The sequence below is a fragment of the Sinocyclocheilus grahami genome, unplaced genomic scaffold, assembly GCF_001515645.1.
Source record: "Sinocyclocheilus grahami isolate Dianchi unplaced genomic scaffold, SAMN03320097.WGS_v1.1 scaffold270.1, whole genome shotgun sequence".
Classification (NCBI taxonomy): Eukaryota; Metazoa; Chordata; class Actinopteri; order Cypriniformes; family Cyprinidae; genus Sinocyclocheilus; species Sinocyclocheilus grahami.
In genome coordinates, this window is record NW_015505449.1 from 738,100 (window position 1) to 756,809 (window position 18,710).

An 18,710-nucleotide genomic window follows, 5' to 3' on the forward strand; every position below is an offset into this window, starting at 1 on the left:
CACTTGCTGTTTGTCATTTCTCCGATCACAAATGCAGACATGGTTTTATGTTTACGCGGCACGATGCAACGCAACGCATAAAAAGACAGTATAAATCATTATAATCAGTAATTATGTCCCCACTGGATGCAACAAATGCCTCGTTTATAATGGGTTGTTTTGTCTCGTCGCTCCGGCCGGGACACAGCATCACAATATGGTAAGGGGCATAACATTTCCGTCACACGCTTGAGGTATTCGGCCAATCACAATGCACTGGATAGCTGGCCAGTCACAGAACACCTCGCTTTTCAGAACGATGAGCTTTGTAAAAATCGACACATTTCAGAAAGGCGGGGCATAGAGGAGAAACAATAATGTACAGTGTGTGGAAAATAATGTTTTTTTAACCTTAAACCGCATAAACGCATTTCATTACACCAAATACACAAAATAATATTTTGTTTTTTTTTAGTAACGTCATATGACCCCTTTAATGAATGAGATCTATTTTATGTGGATATATTTTGGATAAATACATCTGAATGACTGACTGAAGTGGAAAGTCATTTTGGACTGGAAGTTGGCATTTACGTGTTTCATTTAAATAAATGCCAAAGTCAGTGTCATTTTACTGGCATGTTACTGAATCTAGCAGAAGTTTTACTCCTACATGTATATTCATGTTGGATGTAAGTTTATTAGTATATCTGAAATTTTTTTTTTTACTAGAGGATTTATTAGTCTACTGGCATTAACTGGATCCAGGTTTACACTAACATGCATCTGTCCTTAACTTACACAGTTTTTCATATGATATGATAAAGTTATGAATTGGGAAACACCAAACAAATGAATAGAATCATCACATTCGTTCGACTGTTTCTGTATGCATTAGTGTTGTACCTTTAAGCATGTAAATGCAATAACATTTAAAAATACAAAAACATAAAGGTCTCAACCATATCTGGAAAACAGGTCTCTGTTGAAAAATGGTCAAGTTCTAAATTCTAAACATACCTTGAATGCACGGTGCTGTTCTGTCTTGATCTGGCTCAAGGCACTCAAGAGAAACCGTCAAATGCATTCTTGTTGCCAACATTTGTCTAATCTAAGTTGAAATGAGACACAAAACCCTGTTTTTTTACATTCAGAACTCTGGAGCCAATCAATGGACCATCATGAACATGGTAGCATCTTATTCATGTTTATTTAAAATGCCATGAATTTTCAACGTGTATGTTCCTACAACCCAAAATAGGTATTTCACCTTTAATCCAGTGAATGCCGTTTTAAGAAAATGTTAGTTCTCAATGTGCAAGTATACAGAAAATATACACAACAATTCATTAAGGAAGTTTACTAACATAAATTCACGAATCCACCTCTTGTGTATGATTATATGACACAGATCGTATTAGATGCATGTTATACAGTAAATTAATTCAGTCTGCTCCACATTTGTACAGTTTATTTTGCAGCTAACTAGGATGGTCTAAAACTATTTTATACTTTAGGTTTACAGCGTTAATAAAAGCTACATTTTGCAATTGTTACTTTTGTCTTTTCATTGCTTTTTTTAAAGCTATAATTTATATATATATATTAACAATTTTTTATATAATAATGAAAAATGTCTTGATAACATTTACGTTAGTGTTAAAGTTACAGTATTACACAACTAAACAGTAATAATAACAACATGTAGGCCTACTTAAATGTAATTATTTTATGGAGTTACTTTTGTAAAGAGTTTGTTTCTTCATCAGAACAGATTTGGAGAAATTTAGCATTATGCCAATTGCAGTGAATGGGTGCCGTCAGAATGAGAGTCCAGACAGCTGATAAAAACATCACAAGTAATACACATGACTCTATCCGCACATTTAATGTCTGTTAAATGGAAAGTTGCATGTTTGTAATAAACAAATCCATCATTAAGGTGTTTTTTTATGTTAACCTGTCGCTTCTGGCCAAAATACCAGTCCGTAATCCATAATGAAGCTTCCTCCAGAGAAAAAGCCAGTCTCCTTTTGCCCTCTCACATCAAAAGTTTTCATATTTTAACCAGAAGCAATGCTGGCTTTTCACTTCTTAAGATGTTAATTAATGGACTGGAGTGGTGTGGATTACTGTGATGTTTTTATCAGCTGTTTGGACGCTCATTCTGACGGCACCCATTCACTGCAGAGGATCCATTGTAATGTGATGTAAAAGCTACATTTCTCCAAATCTGTTCTGATGAAGAAACAAACTCCTCTACATCTTGCAAATTTTCAGAATTTCATTTGACACAATTCTTGTGAGATCCCTGTTGAAGACCCCTGATTTGAAATATGCATTTGTTACATTCACAAAACTATATTTACATTTAAAAACTACAAGAATAGCACGTATAAAAACTATTAATGCTGTGTTTTTAACAGGCTGTCAAAGGACAAGGGTGTGAACTTGTAGCCGGATCCCTCGTAAAACTTGTTCTGAAATTCAACCCTGAAAACAAACACATGAAAATGTCACTTTACCTACATTTATATCACTTTGTGCAATTTTTTTTATCGTATTTAAACATGCTTTGTAAACCGATCAAACATTTGTTGTGGTTAGTAGTAACAGTACATATACTGAACCTCACGATAAACTCACACTATTAATGCTAAATTTGGACACACCTCAAGTACAGAGACATTAGACCTTTGGGCCAGATATATGTAAACTTTAGTAGATTGAAAATAGACAGACAAACACGCCCCATGTCAAAGGTCAGGAACAAGTCAAATACCTTGACTAACATGCAGCTTACAAGTGCAAGGTTCTTACATGCATGATAACTCCCATAACTTCTTTGTTAAAAGAATTCAAGTGAAGTCTCATACTCGTTGCTTATGAATTATGTGTTTGTTCTTACCAGTGTAGTCGTAAAGCGTGCAGAAAGGCAGACAGGCCCTCCATAATCAGAAGAACAGTCACGGTGAGAACAGCGAAAGCAGCAAACAGCACTACCAGCATGAGTGAACCCATACCAGAGGAGATCTTCAGGCCCACCTGGAGAACCATCCTCCAAAGCACCTCCGACAGCTCTGCAGACGATATGGCCTTTAATTAACCTCATTTCATTTCACTCTGTCAGTGTGTGTTTTTTAAAGGGATAGTTCACCCAAAAATTTATTTTCTGTCATTTACTCACTCTCAAGTCATTCTTAAAGGTGCTGTATGTAAAGGGCCTTTCGCACCCCTTTAGCTTTACAGTACTAAAGTACTGGGACGATTTTGCGGGAACTATTTCCCAGTACTATTTAAAGCGTTGCATTCGCACCGACAGTGTGTACTAAGAAGTGACGTAAGCCGTTCGACAGCAACGTCATTTGTGCGCGGCGTTCAACAACGGAAACAAAGAAGAACAACATTAACAGCAACAGGAGGATGGCGGACGCTGTGAACGGAGCTGTTTTTGTTGTGTCTCGCGGGTTTCACAATAATGGACATGGAATGTCGACGTATACGTAAAGCGATTGAAAGAACGGAAAGGAGGTACAGCGTGTTTCGTTTCATTCATCGTCAAGTGCGCTCGTTCCTGTTGGTGTCGTCAATCTGGCAACCTGCGTGTGCGTCAAGTCTGAGGAGGAGGGGCCGGGTGAAAAAAACCCTCTCCAATATTTAGATTTTGGACTGCAATACCTAGTTCAACCACTCGGTGTCAATACTACATACAGCACCTTTAACAATAACAACAAAAATTGGGTTGTGCGAAGAGCAGACTGACATTTAAACTGTTGTTCACTGAAAATCAACAAAATATGTACTTTTGTGTTGCACAGTGCAAAGAAAAATCATTCACATTTAGAAACAACATGAGGGTTGGTATGAAATAATGATATTACTAGTGCTGTCAACCGATTAATCGCGATTAATCGCATCCAAAATAAAAGTTTTTGTTTACATAATATATGTGTGTGTACTGCGTATATTTATTATGTACATCTAAAGACACACACAGCATATATTTAGAAAATATTTACGTGTATATATTTCATATAAATTATATCACATATAAATATATTTAATATAGAAATGTAACATATCGTTCTTAAATATATACATTCATGTGTGTGTAATTATATATATATACATAATAAATATACAGTACACACACGCATACTATGTTTATTTTGGATGCGATTAATCGTTTGACAGCACTAGATATTACTGATCATTTGAGGTGAACTATTCCTTTAACATGTTTATTGACACATAAATTATACTAATAAGCTCATCATTCTGATTTGCTGCTCAATTATTAATTATGGTTATTATTATCATTATTAATGCTGAAAACAGTTTTTGCTGCTTTGATATTTTTGTGGAAACCGTGACATTTTTTTCAGGATTCTTTGATGAATAGAAAATAAATAAAAAGGCATTTATTTGAAACAAATATTCTGTAACATTATAATTGTCACTTTTGATCAATTTAATACATCCATGCTGAATTAAAAAAATATTACTTGTCCTAAAATTTCCACAAAAATATTAAGCTGCTGTTTAACATCAACATTGATGATGATAAGAAATATTCATTGAGCACCAAATCAGCATTCAGAATGACCGAATAGATTGCTTTTTAAATTATATTAAAATGGAAAACAGCGAAAAGTTATTTTAAATTGTAATAATATTTCACAATATTACTGTTTTTACTGTATTTAATCAAATGAATGCAGAGCATTTCTTGCAGATTACTTTTAAAAACATTAAAATAATAATTATTATTATTCCAAACTTATGACCAATAGTGTATTTTCAGAACTAAATTCTGAAAAGCACTTAGCCATGTATTCCATTAATATGCTAAAAACTAGGGAAGGTTAAAAAATAAAAAATGTAAAACACGTTCTGGTGTTCTTGATCATTGTATGTGTCCTCATAAACTGCACACCTTAATTTACTCATAAATCATTTCACTGTTGATACAATCAGTCACTCAGACACAAATGAAAACATAAAGAACACCAATAATAAATCAGAAGCCGTTATTCTCTGTACTGATCGTGCAGTTTGTTTTATTACTGTGCAAGTACTGCGACAGGACAAACCTGCATGAGCCAGACTGAGCGCCCAGAGCCGAAGATACGAGGCCGTGTTGGAGATGCAGCCCAGGCAGAACTCGATTGTGTGGATGGCCTGATACACAAAGATGTCACCCATACTCACCTGAAGAAGAAAACAGATGAAATGATCTTTCCTCTTTGGTTGTACGGGATAGTTAAAGATATTTGAGCATTTTGTATGTTTGCATATTATGTTGTATTTAAGACATAAAGTAACAGTATTCAGTAGGTTTTAAACAACATCCTACCATACACCAAAAGCTTACCATCTCATCCTTCTGATGTTGTGAGAAGGAAGAGCGTGTATCTGTTCCATGCTGATCATTCAGATTGTTCCCGAACACCTGTGTAGAGACCTTATTAGTCACAATCACTTATATGAAAATATTATTAGACACAAAATATAGAAGTGAAGTGTGGCCAAGTATGGTGACCCATACTCGGAATGAGTGCTCTGCATTTATCCCATTCTAAGTGCACACACACCGTGAACACACACCCGGAGCAGTGGGCAGCCATTTATGCTGCGGCGCCCGGGGAGCAGTTGGGGGTTCGGTGCCTCAATCGTGGTTTTGAAGGTGGGAGAGAGTGCTGTACATTCCCTCCCCCCCACCTACAATCCTGTGGGTACGAGACTCGAACCCACAACCTTTGGGTTACAAGGTCCAACTCTCCAACCATTAGAAGCACTTAGCCATGTATTCCATTAATATGCTAAAAACTAGGGAAGGTTAAAAAATAAAAAATGTAAAACACGTTCTGGTGTTCTTGATCATTGTATGTGTCCTCATAAACTGCACACCTTAATTTACTCATAAATCATTTCACTGTTGATACAATCAGTCACTCAGACACAAATGAAAACATAAAGAACACCAATAATAAATCAGAAGCCGTTATTCTCTGTACTGATCGTGCAGTTTGTTTTATTACTGTGCAAGTACTGCGACAGGACAAACCTGCATGAGCCAGACTGAGCGCCCAGAGCCGAAGATACGAGGCCGTGTTGGAGATGCAGCCCAGGCAGAACTCGATTGTGTGGATGGCCTGATACACAAAGATGTCACCCATACTTACCTGAAGAAGAAAACAGATGAAATGATCTTTCCTCTTTGGTTGTACGGGATAGTTAAAGATATTTGAGCATTTTGTATGTTTGCATATTATGTTGTATTTAAGACATAAAGTAACAGTATTCAGTAGGTTTTAAACAACATCCTACCATACACCAAAAGCTTACCATCTCATCCTTCTGATGTTGTGAGAAGGAAGAGCGTGTATCTGTTCCATGCTGATCATTCAGATTGTTCCCGAACACCTGTGTAGAGACCTTATTAGTCACAATCACTTATATGAAAATATTATTAGACACAAAATATAGAAGTGAAGTGTGGCCAAGTATGGTGACCCATACTCGGAATGAGTGCTCTGCATTTATCCCATTCTAAGTGCACACACACCGTGAACACACACCCGGAGCAGTGGGCAGCCATTTATGCTGCGGCGCCCGGGGAGCAGTTGGGGGTTCGGTGCCTCAATCGTGGTTTTGAAGGTGGGAGAGAGTGCTGTACATTCACTCCCCCCACCTACAATCCCTGTGGGTACGAGACTCGAACCCACAACCTTTGGGTTACAAGTCCGACTCTCCAACCATTAGGCCACGACTTCCCCCCTTTGGTTAATAATATTAAACATATTATGTTTTATATACAATTCACATTCTAAATATGGTGCCACTTTGAAAATGTAAAAAAACCAAAAAACATTTATGCTAAAATTTCTGTATTTAAATGTATAATTTAAAATAAACTAATAAATAAATCACTAATAAATATAAATCTTAGTCTTATATGTAAATTTATATGTGGGTCAAAGACGAAAAAGGGTTTAAGTGTAAAAACAATAAGTGTAATACTGCTTTAAATTGTTGTTGTTTTTCCCCAAAAAATTTAAAAAGTTTTCTGTTTAATTTAATTGCAATTTTGTTTTCAATCCCTGCCGGTACGAGACTCGAACCCACAACCTTTGGGTTACAAGTCCAACTCTCCAACCATTAGGCCACGACTTCCCCCCTTTGGTTAATAATATGAAACATATTATGTTTTATATACAATTCACATTCTAAATATGGTGCCACTTTGAAAATGTAAAAAAAACATTTATGCAAAAATTTCTGTATTGAAATGTATAATTTAAAATAAACTAATAAATAAATCACTAATAAATATAAATCTTAGTCTTATATGTAAATTGATATGTGGGTCAAAGACGAAAAAGGGTTTAAGTGTAAAAACAATAAGTGTAATACTGCTTTAAATTGTTGTTGTTTTTCCCCAAAAAATTTAAAAAGTTTTCTGTTTAATTTAATTGCAATTTTGTTTTAGTTTTTCCGAGTAAAAAATAAATATCATACATTTTCCCCTGATTTACAGAAGAGACCCACTGACATTTTCAGATTGTTACACTGAAAATGTCATTCAGTGTAACAATCTTGTCAGGCATATTTACAACAAAAATCTATTTATGACATATTAAAAGGCTAATTACTTTCACCCCAAATACTAATTAGTTGTCATTTAAAATTTTTTTTAATTTGCCACTATCCTAGATTTTGCCCATTGGTCAGTAAGAATTTTTTACTCATTTAAAACACAATTAAATTTAATATGCTCCCTTATTCTTTTATATATTTTAATATGTACAATAACACAAACATTTTACATAAATATTGTGTTACACTGAATGACAATGTAACATTATTTCAACCAAATTTTGACATTTTATTCTCCCAAAACTTATTTGAAACCTTAAAAGTAGACACTTTACTTGCATTTAATGTGCTTTCTATGGACATAAAATCACTTTTGTAAATTTCTTATGATACGGACATCTTAACGTCTTTGACCCATAAAAATCTGAAGTATAATATTAAAGTTCAAAGAAAATGTTATAGACTACTGAACTTAATTACTAGTACTTTACACAAACTCAATATATTTAAATATTTATAAATGGTACGAACATATATAATTACATTTCTTTTATATTGTTTTTAATTTAATTATTTGAATAATATAACTATTATTAATTTTACCATAAAGGAGGGCCACGTGTTTATAAAAATATACAGTTTTTTCAAATGTAAGGATTTAACGTGCATAATTTCATTAATAATAAAAATATATTTCCATGTTGAAACCAGTGCCATTTTAGTATCATTGACTATTATTAATCTTACCATAAAGGAGGGCCACGTGTTTTTTTTCAAATGTAAGGATTTAATTTGCATTTAAAATGTGCATAATTTCATTAATAATAAAAATATATTTCCATGTTGAAACCAGTGCCATTTTAGTATCATTGAGATACTATTATAGTTTTGTTCATATTTTGAATTAGTTTTTATTTTTATAATTTTAGTTTTTATAATTATTATATATAATTATAATTATTTCATTATGATCATTGTTTTCCTTTTCATTTCATTTTATATTTTAGTTAGTTGTGGTTATTTTGTTGTGTGTTTTTGTCAGTTTTATTAGTTAATATACAGGGGGGTTTTTTTCAATTTTAGTTTTAGGTATTTTAGTACATCAAGTTAAACTAAATGTAAATGAGAAATACTGCCTTGGCAATTAGCTGAATATTTTAGCTTTGTATTTTTTTTTTTTTTTCAAATGATGAAAGTTTTGTATAGTTTTAGTTTTATTGAACTATACTAACCCTGGTTGAAACAAGCATGTACTGTTCTTGGGACAGTGTTGCTCGGCTCTGCTCACCCACCTGGTGTCTGGTCTTCATGCGGGTCCTGTAGATGAGGAAGGGTTTGACCAGGAGCAGCACAGGAACCATGAGCACCGCCGTCAAAACCAAGAAGATCTGAACCCCTTTCTGTAGAGCATTACAGCATCGGTCATGATCTGAAACACTGAGTACTTCAGCGATGAAAAGCCAGGAGTAAAGAACAGCTTTTAGAGGAGCATGAATCCAAACCTGTCCTCTGTAGAGAAGCACATGTTCAGACTGGTAATCAAACAGCATCATGTTGATGAAGAGCAGCAGAATGCTGGGAGCCATTTCAGAGCGTAGAGTGATGCACCATTTATAGAGGATGAGGAAGATCAGGTATCCGAAGAGAGACAGCATGAAGATCAGCTGTGGAACAAACTGAAGGAAAATGTCCTGGAATTTTCGGAAATGTCTGAACGAGGCAACGAGAAAAGCAAACTGTCACAGATTTCTGAACAATGATTAGGGTTAAGAACTTCAATTAATCATAATTTATCTGGACTTTGTGAAGAGATGGTACTTTTAAAACGATCAACTATAGCTTGTAATCATAATAACCTCTACTATCTAATTCAATAAAAAAACTGAAGTTGCTGCTTTAAATTTTTTGTCAAATTGCTCATTTCAACTTTTTATTTTGTTGAGCTGAATCTCGTATGAATTAAAAAGTGCAGTTGAAATTGGTTACATTATTTTAATGAGTTAAACTAAAGGAAAAACATATGTTGCCATGACTTATATAATGTTTTACAGTGTAGATTTATGTACAAGTAGCATCTCATTTTTCTACTTTAGACAAAATAGACAAAAGCCTACATTATTACATCATAAAATTTCAGTATAACAACTTATACGTCCTTAAAGAGGATTCATGTTTTGCATTAGCCTTTGACAATCTAATTTATTTAAATTGATTTATAAATTAATTTTGCCTTCATTTATAAGAGATCAAATACCCACACAAAGTTCACCAAACTCAGGGCGACTCCAAAGAGCATATGACTGACTCCCAATATGACGGACATCTTCATCTTGAAGGAGTTTAGAAAGGACAGCTTGTTTGATGCAATATTCCAAACCTAAAACAAAAATGTAAATCAATGCAATTGTTCAAAATCTTTGTTGTGCAAATCCATACATTTATGAAGTTTGGACTAACAGCAACACTGAAGACTGGAGTAATGATGTTGAGAATTCAGCTTTGCCCCACAGGAATAAATTACATAAAAAATATATTCAAATAGAAAGCAGTCATTTTGCTTTAATTAATTAATTATTATATTCACTTGCTGTTAAAAGTACTCCTCTATTTCCTTGCATATGTTGTGAACTTTAGGAACAAAAGTGATTCTTAAAGGGATAGTTCACCCAAAAATGAAAATGTGATGTTTATCTGCTTACCCCCAGGGCATCCAAGATGTAGGTGATTTGTTTCTTCAGTAGAACACATACGAAGATTTTTAACTCAACCCGTTGCAGTCTGTCAGTCATATAATGCAAGTGGATGGGAATCACGGCTTTGAGAGTCAAAAAACATACACAAACAAAACCAAATTAAACCCTGCGGCTCGTGACGATACATTGATGTGTAAAGACACGAAATGATCAGTCTGTGCAAGAAACTGAACAGTATTTATATCGTTTTTTACCTCTGATTTTCACCGCATCCTGAACGCGTTCAACAGCCGGCGCCTGGCGCATCTTCTTCTTCTTGCTTTACGGCGGATCGCAGACTTATAAGTGCATTACCGCCACCTATCTGTCAAGTGGACCATTGACACTCCTAATTGAGATTGTAGATAGAGTGTCAATGGTCCACTTGACAGATAGGTGTCGGTAATGCACTTATAAGTCTGCGATCCGCCGTAAAGCAAGAAGAAGACGCGTCAGGCGTCAGCTGTTGAACACGCTCAGGATGCGCTCTGGACAGTTCAGACACTGCGGTGAAAATCAGAGGTAAAAAACGATATAAATACTGTTCAGTTTCTTGCACAGACTGATCGTTTCGTGTATTTACACATCAATGTATCATCACGAGCCGCAGGGTTTAATTTGGTTGTTTGTGTATATTTTTTGACTCTCAAAGCCGTGATTCCCATCCACTTGCATTATATGACTGACAGACTGCAACGGTTTTACTTAAAAATCTTAATTTGTGTTCTACTGAAGAAACAAATGGCGCTTTTCCACTGCGTGGTACGACTCGGCTCGGCACGGCTCAGTACAGCACGGCACAGCACGGCACGGCTCGGTTCGGCACGGTTAGTGTTTCCACTGCAGTTCAGTACCGCTTTAGAGTGGGCGGGATTATTCACATGTCATTATAGTTGCGCCGCCTCTACTGCCGCGTCTCCTAAAAAACTTTTTCATTCAGTGTCGCCCCATCAAGCTCTCGCTGGATCCGCTCCTCTGCTATCAACGAAAGGAACGTCTGTACTTCCTCAACAGACAATGTGATCAGCAGAGTTTACACGTCACGTTTTGGTAACGGTACGGTTCGCTTGGAATCCCAACCGAGGTGGTACTAAAAAAAGCACCAGGTACTGTACACAGTGGAAAACCCCCCAAAAGTGAACCGTACCGAGCCGTACCATGCAGTGGAAAAGCCCCAAAAGTCACCTACATCTTGGATGCCTTGGGGGTAAGCAGATAAACATCAAATTTTCATTTTTGGGTGAACTATCCCTTTAATGCACAGCATCAGAACAGCTAAATCCTGCCACCTAGTGAATAAAACACAGTAAGACAACCAAACTCCCGTTCAAATGCTCAAATCATTGTAAACACAATCCAAGAGCACATGATGTAAGAAAAACAACAAAATGTTAAACTTAAACGTATGCATAACCTAAAACTGTCCAGGGAAAGAAATTCTGTAGAAACAAGACTTTACAGGCACTGACCGGGTCAATTCCAAACACATACGGGTCTCCAGAATAAACTCCAGGCACAAATGGGTTCAGCTGAAGATGGTGATACTCATGCAGCGTTTCATTTCTGAGATAAAGAAAAAATATATATATCAGAAAAGAAAAGAGCAAACGACTACTTTAAAGTCTGCAGGTCTCCGGCATACGTACTGCCAAGGCCCGTGAGGATGAAACATGGGCCGAACACTCCAGGAAGAGCCGAAGATGTTGAAGGACTTGGAGAAGCAGTCGTTGTAAATCAGGCCAGTGTATATGGAGAACATTCCCATGAGCAGGATAATATAGCGTCCCCCGATCACAACATCTGTCAGCTGGGAGGAGAAAGACAATTATGACTAGTGAAAATAATAAGTAAAAAGACTCTAAAAGACACTAATCAGAGTTTTAAAAAAATGTTTAATTATGCAAACAAGAGCTCAGAGCACATTTAATGCCATTCAATACCTCATTTTTCCACTTTCGTAAAGATTCAGCTTGTGAAGTGACCCAGACTGCAAACAGCGTCATCACAAGTCCATGACCACAATCTCCAAACATCACCGCAAACAGGAAAGGGAAGGTTACAATAGTGTATGGAGCTGAGAAAATAAACGGAGCAAGTAAATTATAATACATACACATATATACTATACCGGTCAAAAGTTTGGGATCAGAACGATTTTTTATGTTTTTTACAGGAGTTTCTTATGCTCATCAAGGCTGCATTTATTTGATCAAAAATACAGGGGAAAATTTTATATTGGAAATATTATTATGATGTAAAATAATGTTTTTCTATTTTAGTATACATTAAAATCTAATGTATTCCTGTGATCAAAGCTGAATTTCAGCATCATTACTCCAGTCTTCAGTGTCACATGATCCTTCAGAAATCATTCTAATATGCTGATTTATTATCAGTGCTGGAAACTGCTGCTTAATATTTTTTTGGAACCTGTGATACTTTTTTCAGGATTCTTTGATAAATAAAAAGTTAAAAAGAAGAGCATTTATTTAAAATAAAAGTATCGCAGTTTCCAAAAAAATATTTGGCAGCACAACTGTTGCCAACATTGATAATTCTAATAATAAATCAGCATATTAGAATGATTTCTTAAGGATCATGTGACACTTTATACTGGAGTAATGGCTGATGGAAATTCAGCTTTGCATCACAGAAATAAATTATATTTGAAAGGATATTAAAATAGAAACCATTATTTTATATTGAAATAACATTTTGCAAGATTACTGTTTTTTTCTGTATTTTTGATCAAATAAATGCAGCCTTCATGAGCATAAGAGTCTTCAAGTCTTACTGATCCCAAACTTTTGAACGGCAGGGTATATATATACAGTATATATATATATTCATATTAAATGTTGCAATTAAATAATGCATTAAATATATTAATATATTATTAAATATGTTATTAATTCATATTAAATTTTGCAATGAAATAATATATTAAATTATACAGTCAACCACCTGGATTGATCTCCTGATAAGTACCGACCCCATAGGCGTCAATAATAGCCTGGAATCCCTCAGTAAATGTGTTGGTTCTGTTGAAGGTTGGTGGAGTTTGCTGGGTTTGGATTCGGTTCAGTACTGGAGTCACGCTGGATCCACTCTGCTCCTAAAAGAGAAAGAGAAACCCAGCGTCGGAATATGTGGTCATAAAACCACTTGCAAATATTCCATTTTGAAATATTAGTGATGGTTTGCAGAATATTTATTCAAGGAAGTACACTTTTAAAAATAAAGGTGCTTCAAAAGGTTCTTCACAGCGATGCCATAGAAGAACCATTTTTGGTTCCACAAAGAACCATTCAGTCAAAGGTTCTTTAAAGAACCATCTCTTTCTTACCTTTTTATAATCTGAAGAACCTTCTTTCACCACAAAGAACCTTTTGATGATACAGAAAGGTTCTTCAGATGTTAAAGGTTCTTTATGGAACCATTTAGACAAAAGGTTCTTCTATGGCATTGTGAAGCACCTTTATTTTTAAGAGTGTATATAAACATACTTACAGATCCCTTAATCAGGGCACTTTGTACTAAAGTGAGATCTGACACAGGACACCAGATCTCTGCCACGATCAGCTTCTGCGTGATGTCTATGTTGCAGAGATTGAGGGTGTAGTAGATGGCCTTCATCTTCTTCACTTTACTGCTCCACTCCTGGACGTGCTCCGCTGCTCGCGTCAAGACACCGGCACGATATTCTTCAGTTCTTCTCAGGATCTTTACAACGAATGTGGACATAAAAACAGCTATTTCCTACATTTATTTATGAATACTGATTCTCTCAAATAGACACACTTGAAAAGACACTTGCAATTGGAAATAATCAATAATGTGACTCACCATTCGAAGATCTTGCATTTGTGTCATTACGCTGTTGCTCATTTGCTTGCGTTCATACAGAGTTTTGGGGCATGAGTACAAGCTGGCACGAAATCTTTAAGGATTGTAGAAATAATGTTGATGAAGAAATTTCATTTAGAATTCAAATGTGAATAAGGCCATCAAATAAAATGACAGTTTTCATACTTAGATCTAAATAGATTGTTTGGGCCAAGTTAAACTGATACTTATGGTGACATATCATGAAAAATATATAGTCAAATAGCCAAGAAACTCCACATAAAAGACATTAATCTAAAAACCTACACTTTATGAAATCATATTAAACTATTAAAAAGAACGGTTTTCTCACTCATTCATTCATTCATTTATTTAAGTCTGTCTGTCATTGGTGTTATCAACATTAAAAATGTATTTTCAAAATAGAAAATGTTGTTGAAAAGTAAGTTCAGAGTAAAAAAGATGCAAGAAGTTTTTTTATGTTTCATTTAATTTTTTTTATATATATATGATTTTTTAATTTTAGTTATTTATTCTTTGTCTTTACATTGATTTTTTTTTTAAATATATAGAATAAATATATAAAATATATAGAAAGTATACAGATTATTTTTTTATTGATATTATCATTTCGTTAGTGATGCTACAACCCTTTTTCATTTGTGAAATAAAATCAAATAACATATTAAAATAAATACCATCAGTTTTGTATTGAACAGAATTTTCTAAACTCAACATTTTTTGAGAATGACTCCACTGTCTCTCACCCTTCACACACTTTTCTGATTTTTTCTCGCACATGATCTCCCTGGACAAATATAATGAACACGTCCTTCTTCACAGCTCCCCTCTGTTTAAAAGAAACATATATTTACTGACCATTTTTCTGATAATATTAACACACACCCAACTGTACATTAGCTTTCACCATCTGTCCTAAACCAGAAAATCCAGAATGAATCCAGAAATGGATTCATGTCCATTTCAAACAAGTAATATAGCAGCATATGTGATGTGTACTGACAATCTGATACCAAGCTATCGATTGCTTTAAATATTCAAGAACACATATGAAGAGACCATGCTGTACGTAATTATTATGTTGGAGTATGTAGAATGGGAATATAGCTGTGCATATAAGTTGCAGAAGTGTGAGTGTGAAAGAACATCAAAAATAAAACAAACTTAAAAATAGGAATATGGGAATATAAGATATTCTCACCAACGCTTGGAGTTCCTCAGTGGCCTGCATCTCAGCATGCCGAAGGACGAAATTTCCATGAAAAAGGCGCCAAAGAACCTTTTCAAAAGCAGGAAACCTGTCTTGTTTGATCACACCTGCAATGAAGCTTCAAATGTGTCCAGACACAGTATGTCATAAGTAGTATGGTACGGTATCTTTTTTGGTTTTGACTGGAACCTTTGTGTATAAGTGGGAGAAGATATTTTAAATGTACAGTACCTAAGATGTAGAGCTCCAGAGGTGCTGGAGTTGCTGTTTCTGCGGCTGGTTATGTGTGATGAGACGGTCATAGACACTGAGTCTTCAGAGGGAGGCTCAGAGTAGGTTAGCAGCGACTCGGCCTGGTACACAAGCAATCATAACGCAGACTTAAGTAGATCAGGATGTACAGGAAACCATTCACTTTCATTGCAATGAGTAGTATGGACAACTTTCTGTTTCACGCAAAACAAAAGTAAATTATGGCAGATTTATTTTTTTTGGTTGGGTGAACTTCACTTCAAACTAAAATTGTTCTGTTGACTTGAAGGTGAATCACCCTGAAAATCAAGATTAAAAAGACCATACAAGTAAATTATGTTCACTAAACATGCAAATGTTTAAATATTAAGTAAAAATCAAGGCCTTCGTTTGGTTAAAATATTTGGAAGGAAAAAAACCCTACAATAAATGTTAAATTATGATCAGTTTTGTTATTATTAACTTAAGCTAAAACTAAAACTTTTTTGTAATTGAAATACAGCTAGCTAATAAACCTAAAAATTGAAATAAAGCAAAAAAATAAAATATAAATATCAGGGGGAAAAAACTTACATTTAAATGAAAATTAGAAATGTTGCCTTGGCAAGTACCCAAGATAAATCATTTTAAATTGAAGTACAAAAATTACTGAAACTAAAACTGTAATAACTATAAAAGCAAATTGAAATATTTAGAAAATATATATAAAAAAAAAGACAAAGCACATTGCAAAATGGCTTAGACTAAAACTAAACATATAAAAAAGCTAATTCAAAATATTAATGCATACTAATATTATATAATTAAAAATAAAATAAATTAAAATTCATCTCAAGATCTTCACCTCTTCAAAGAAGTCTTCAGTCATCCTCAGCAGAGAGTCAATGTCCATCAGCTCAATGAGGTTCTGTCTGAGTGCAGCATGGTTACGGTTGATTTCTCGCAGTTCCTGCTCCAACTTCTCAAATGTGGACTAAAGGTTTGAAGGCAAGCATTATGTCACAGTAACTTTCGGAATTTCTTTTTGTCTGAAAAATGAGTTTATTTGGTCAAGGCCACAACTGAGAAGAACTTTAAAAGAACACAATAATAAAAACTTTAAAAGAACACAATAATAAAATGAAAAGTATTGCTTTTCACCTCAAACTCCAGAACATCTCTGGCACAGGGAACCATCTCCTTCTCCTTTGTTGCAGCAATTACAATATTAGATTTCACCATCTCCTTCTCAAGATACCCTAAATGATGTACCATTTCAAGAGAAACCAGCATGACTGTCTTTGAAGTAAGTTAATTATATCAAAGACATTTAAAGCAACTGTATGTAGTTTTGTGTATTTTTTGCGACGTTGGAACCGCCTAAAGTTAAATAAGTGGCATTTTCTGTCGTAAACATAAAGCTTTCATAATACCAGTGGATAGCTGTACACGTGCATTTGTTGACCAAGCTTATATTCTCCCAGAACAGACGTTTGGGAAAAAAAAACAGAAGCCATTCACCTTATTATAAGTCAATGTACCATCAGAATGACATTGAAAAAGATATTTCAAAGTAAAAAACTTCCATTCAGTTGCTTTAAATGAATATAGGGAGTATGAGTCAACTGTAATCAAAGTTTTAATGTTAGATCCCTTCTGCAGTCTATGATCCAGTATTATGAATGATTCAATATGTAAAATGGATGAGAAATAGATCTTTGCAATATAGGCAACTCACCTTTAGGGCTTAAAAATTATGAACATTTACATCAGAAATGTAGGTCAGAATGATAACTTGGTGCATCTTATAATAAAATACTTTCTTACTCAGAATTCTCTCCATTTCTTCACATTTCTTCACTTCCTTCACAAATCGCCTCTGAAATGCCGCTACACCAGGATTCAGCTGTGAGATCATTTAAAAAAAGTTTAATGCACAAAGAAATTCTAACATATCAAGGCAGAATTTAGATGGTTTTGGTTTATTTTAGATGACTGAAGCCCTATTAGCTTCTTAAATGACTCCCTTATTAATTTACATACATACAGTAATCACGTACACAGTCATTTTTTTCGGGCTCTGCAGTGTTGTGCATTGATTGATTCAACCAATGGTGAGAAGTCAAATTCTGTGACAATGAACACTCAATACGAACCGAAGACTGATGCAGTGAGTTTGCACTATATGCACTAGAAAGTGTGCATGCTGCCAAAAGCAGACTAGCCTACATTTATAAATCAATGGCTGTGTGTTTACTTGACAATCAGACAAATGTCAAAATAAATGATGGCCTAGTGATGCTCAAACACTTTTTTAGCTACAATGTCATTCGATTCAACAACACAGGCCACTTAAACTGAATGGAGTCACTTATACACACACACACACACACACACACACAAACATTACTCAAGCAGTACAAAGGTTACTCACATCTTTAAACTGAACCAATCCAAGATGCCCAAGTTCACTGATGCAATTGTGAGCCGATTCGGTTTGAAAAAACAGCTGCACGAGACACATCTCCTCACTACGAAATAAAGAACTCATTCTGGAGTTTGTTCTGGATAGTTTGGAGCAACAGGAACAGCTCACACACTGCTGGTTGAGCAGCAGTGATTGTCTGGTTTTTGTAAATCAGTCTATTAAATGTCTGTCTGTGAGATCAATAGTGTTCTCGTGTGGCCTCGGGATCTATATTGACAGCACTAGAGCAGCTGAGCCATCCAGACCAAATTATGATTAACAACCCTGCAGCACAGCACGCATTCCCTTTAGTTTGATCATTTCAAGTAAGTAAATAACCTTAACCTCACATAATTGTCATGGCATATGATCACAATGAAACATTGGTCTCATTTGTAAATATTTATTGGCAAACATTCCTCTGCGTTTTGCTTGCTGCTGTAGTTTTGTCATACGCATTCATATTCAGGCCGCTTGTCCTATCGACTCGCATGCTCCAGATATCATCACCTCCTCTCTCATTTCCACTGTCCTCAGTATGTGTAGTAAAATTCAGAGTTTGGAGAGACAGACTTGACTGAATCTGATAGCTGTATGCAGCACAGCAGTAAGTAAGCCATCCACA

General features: G+C 35.0%; 1 protein-coding gene across 1 annotated transcript; it reads right to left on the bottom strand.

Moving 5' to 3' along the window:
• Positions 1-2,198: 2,198 nt before the first annotated feature.
• LOC107599718 (V-type proton ATPase 116 kDa subunit a) lies at positions 2,199-18,221 on the bottom strand. Its single transcript, XM_016291402.1, has 22 exons — positions 18,053-18,221; positions 17,446-17,524; positions 16,780-16,877; positions 16,484-16,612; positions 15,619-15,740; positions 15,379-15,505; positions 14,924-15,006; positions 14,157-14,250; positions 13,821-14,033; positions 13,275-13,425; positions 12,251-12,384; positions 11,957-12,117; positions 11,780-11,873; positions 9,837-9,955; positions 9,081-9,288; positions 8,871-8,978; positions 6,328-6,405; positions 6,021-6,164; positions 5,354-5,431; positions 5,073-5,190; positions 2,888-3,059; positions 2,199-2,472 (listed from the first exon to the last, which is right to left on the bottom strand). The coding sequence occupies exons 1-22, from the start codon at positions 18,167-18,169 to the stop codon at positions 2,385-2,387; spliced, it is 2,715 nt and encodes a 904-aa protein (XP_016146888.1). The 5' UTR covers positions 18,170-18,221; the 3' UTR covers positions 2,199-2,384.
• Between the last annotated feature and the right edge of the window lie 489 nt (positions 18,222-18,710).

Excerpts from the sequence above, each read along its gene's own strand:
- LOC107599718 (XM_016291402.1), bottom strand. The coding sequence starts at position 18,169 with ATGAGTTCTTTATTTCGTAGTGAGGAGATGTGTCTCGTGCAGCTGTTT. Across the intron at positions 17,525-18,052 it reads GATTGGTTCAGTTTAAAGAT|CTGAATCCTGGTGTAGCGGC; the intron begins GTGAGTAACCTT and ends ATGATCTCACAG. Across the intron at positions 2,473-2,887 it reads CACGCTTTACGACTACACTG|GGTTGAATTTCAGAACAAGT; the intron begins GTAAGAACAAAC and ends GTTTGTTTTCAG.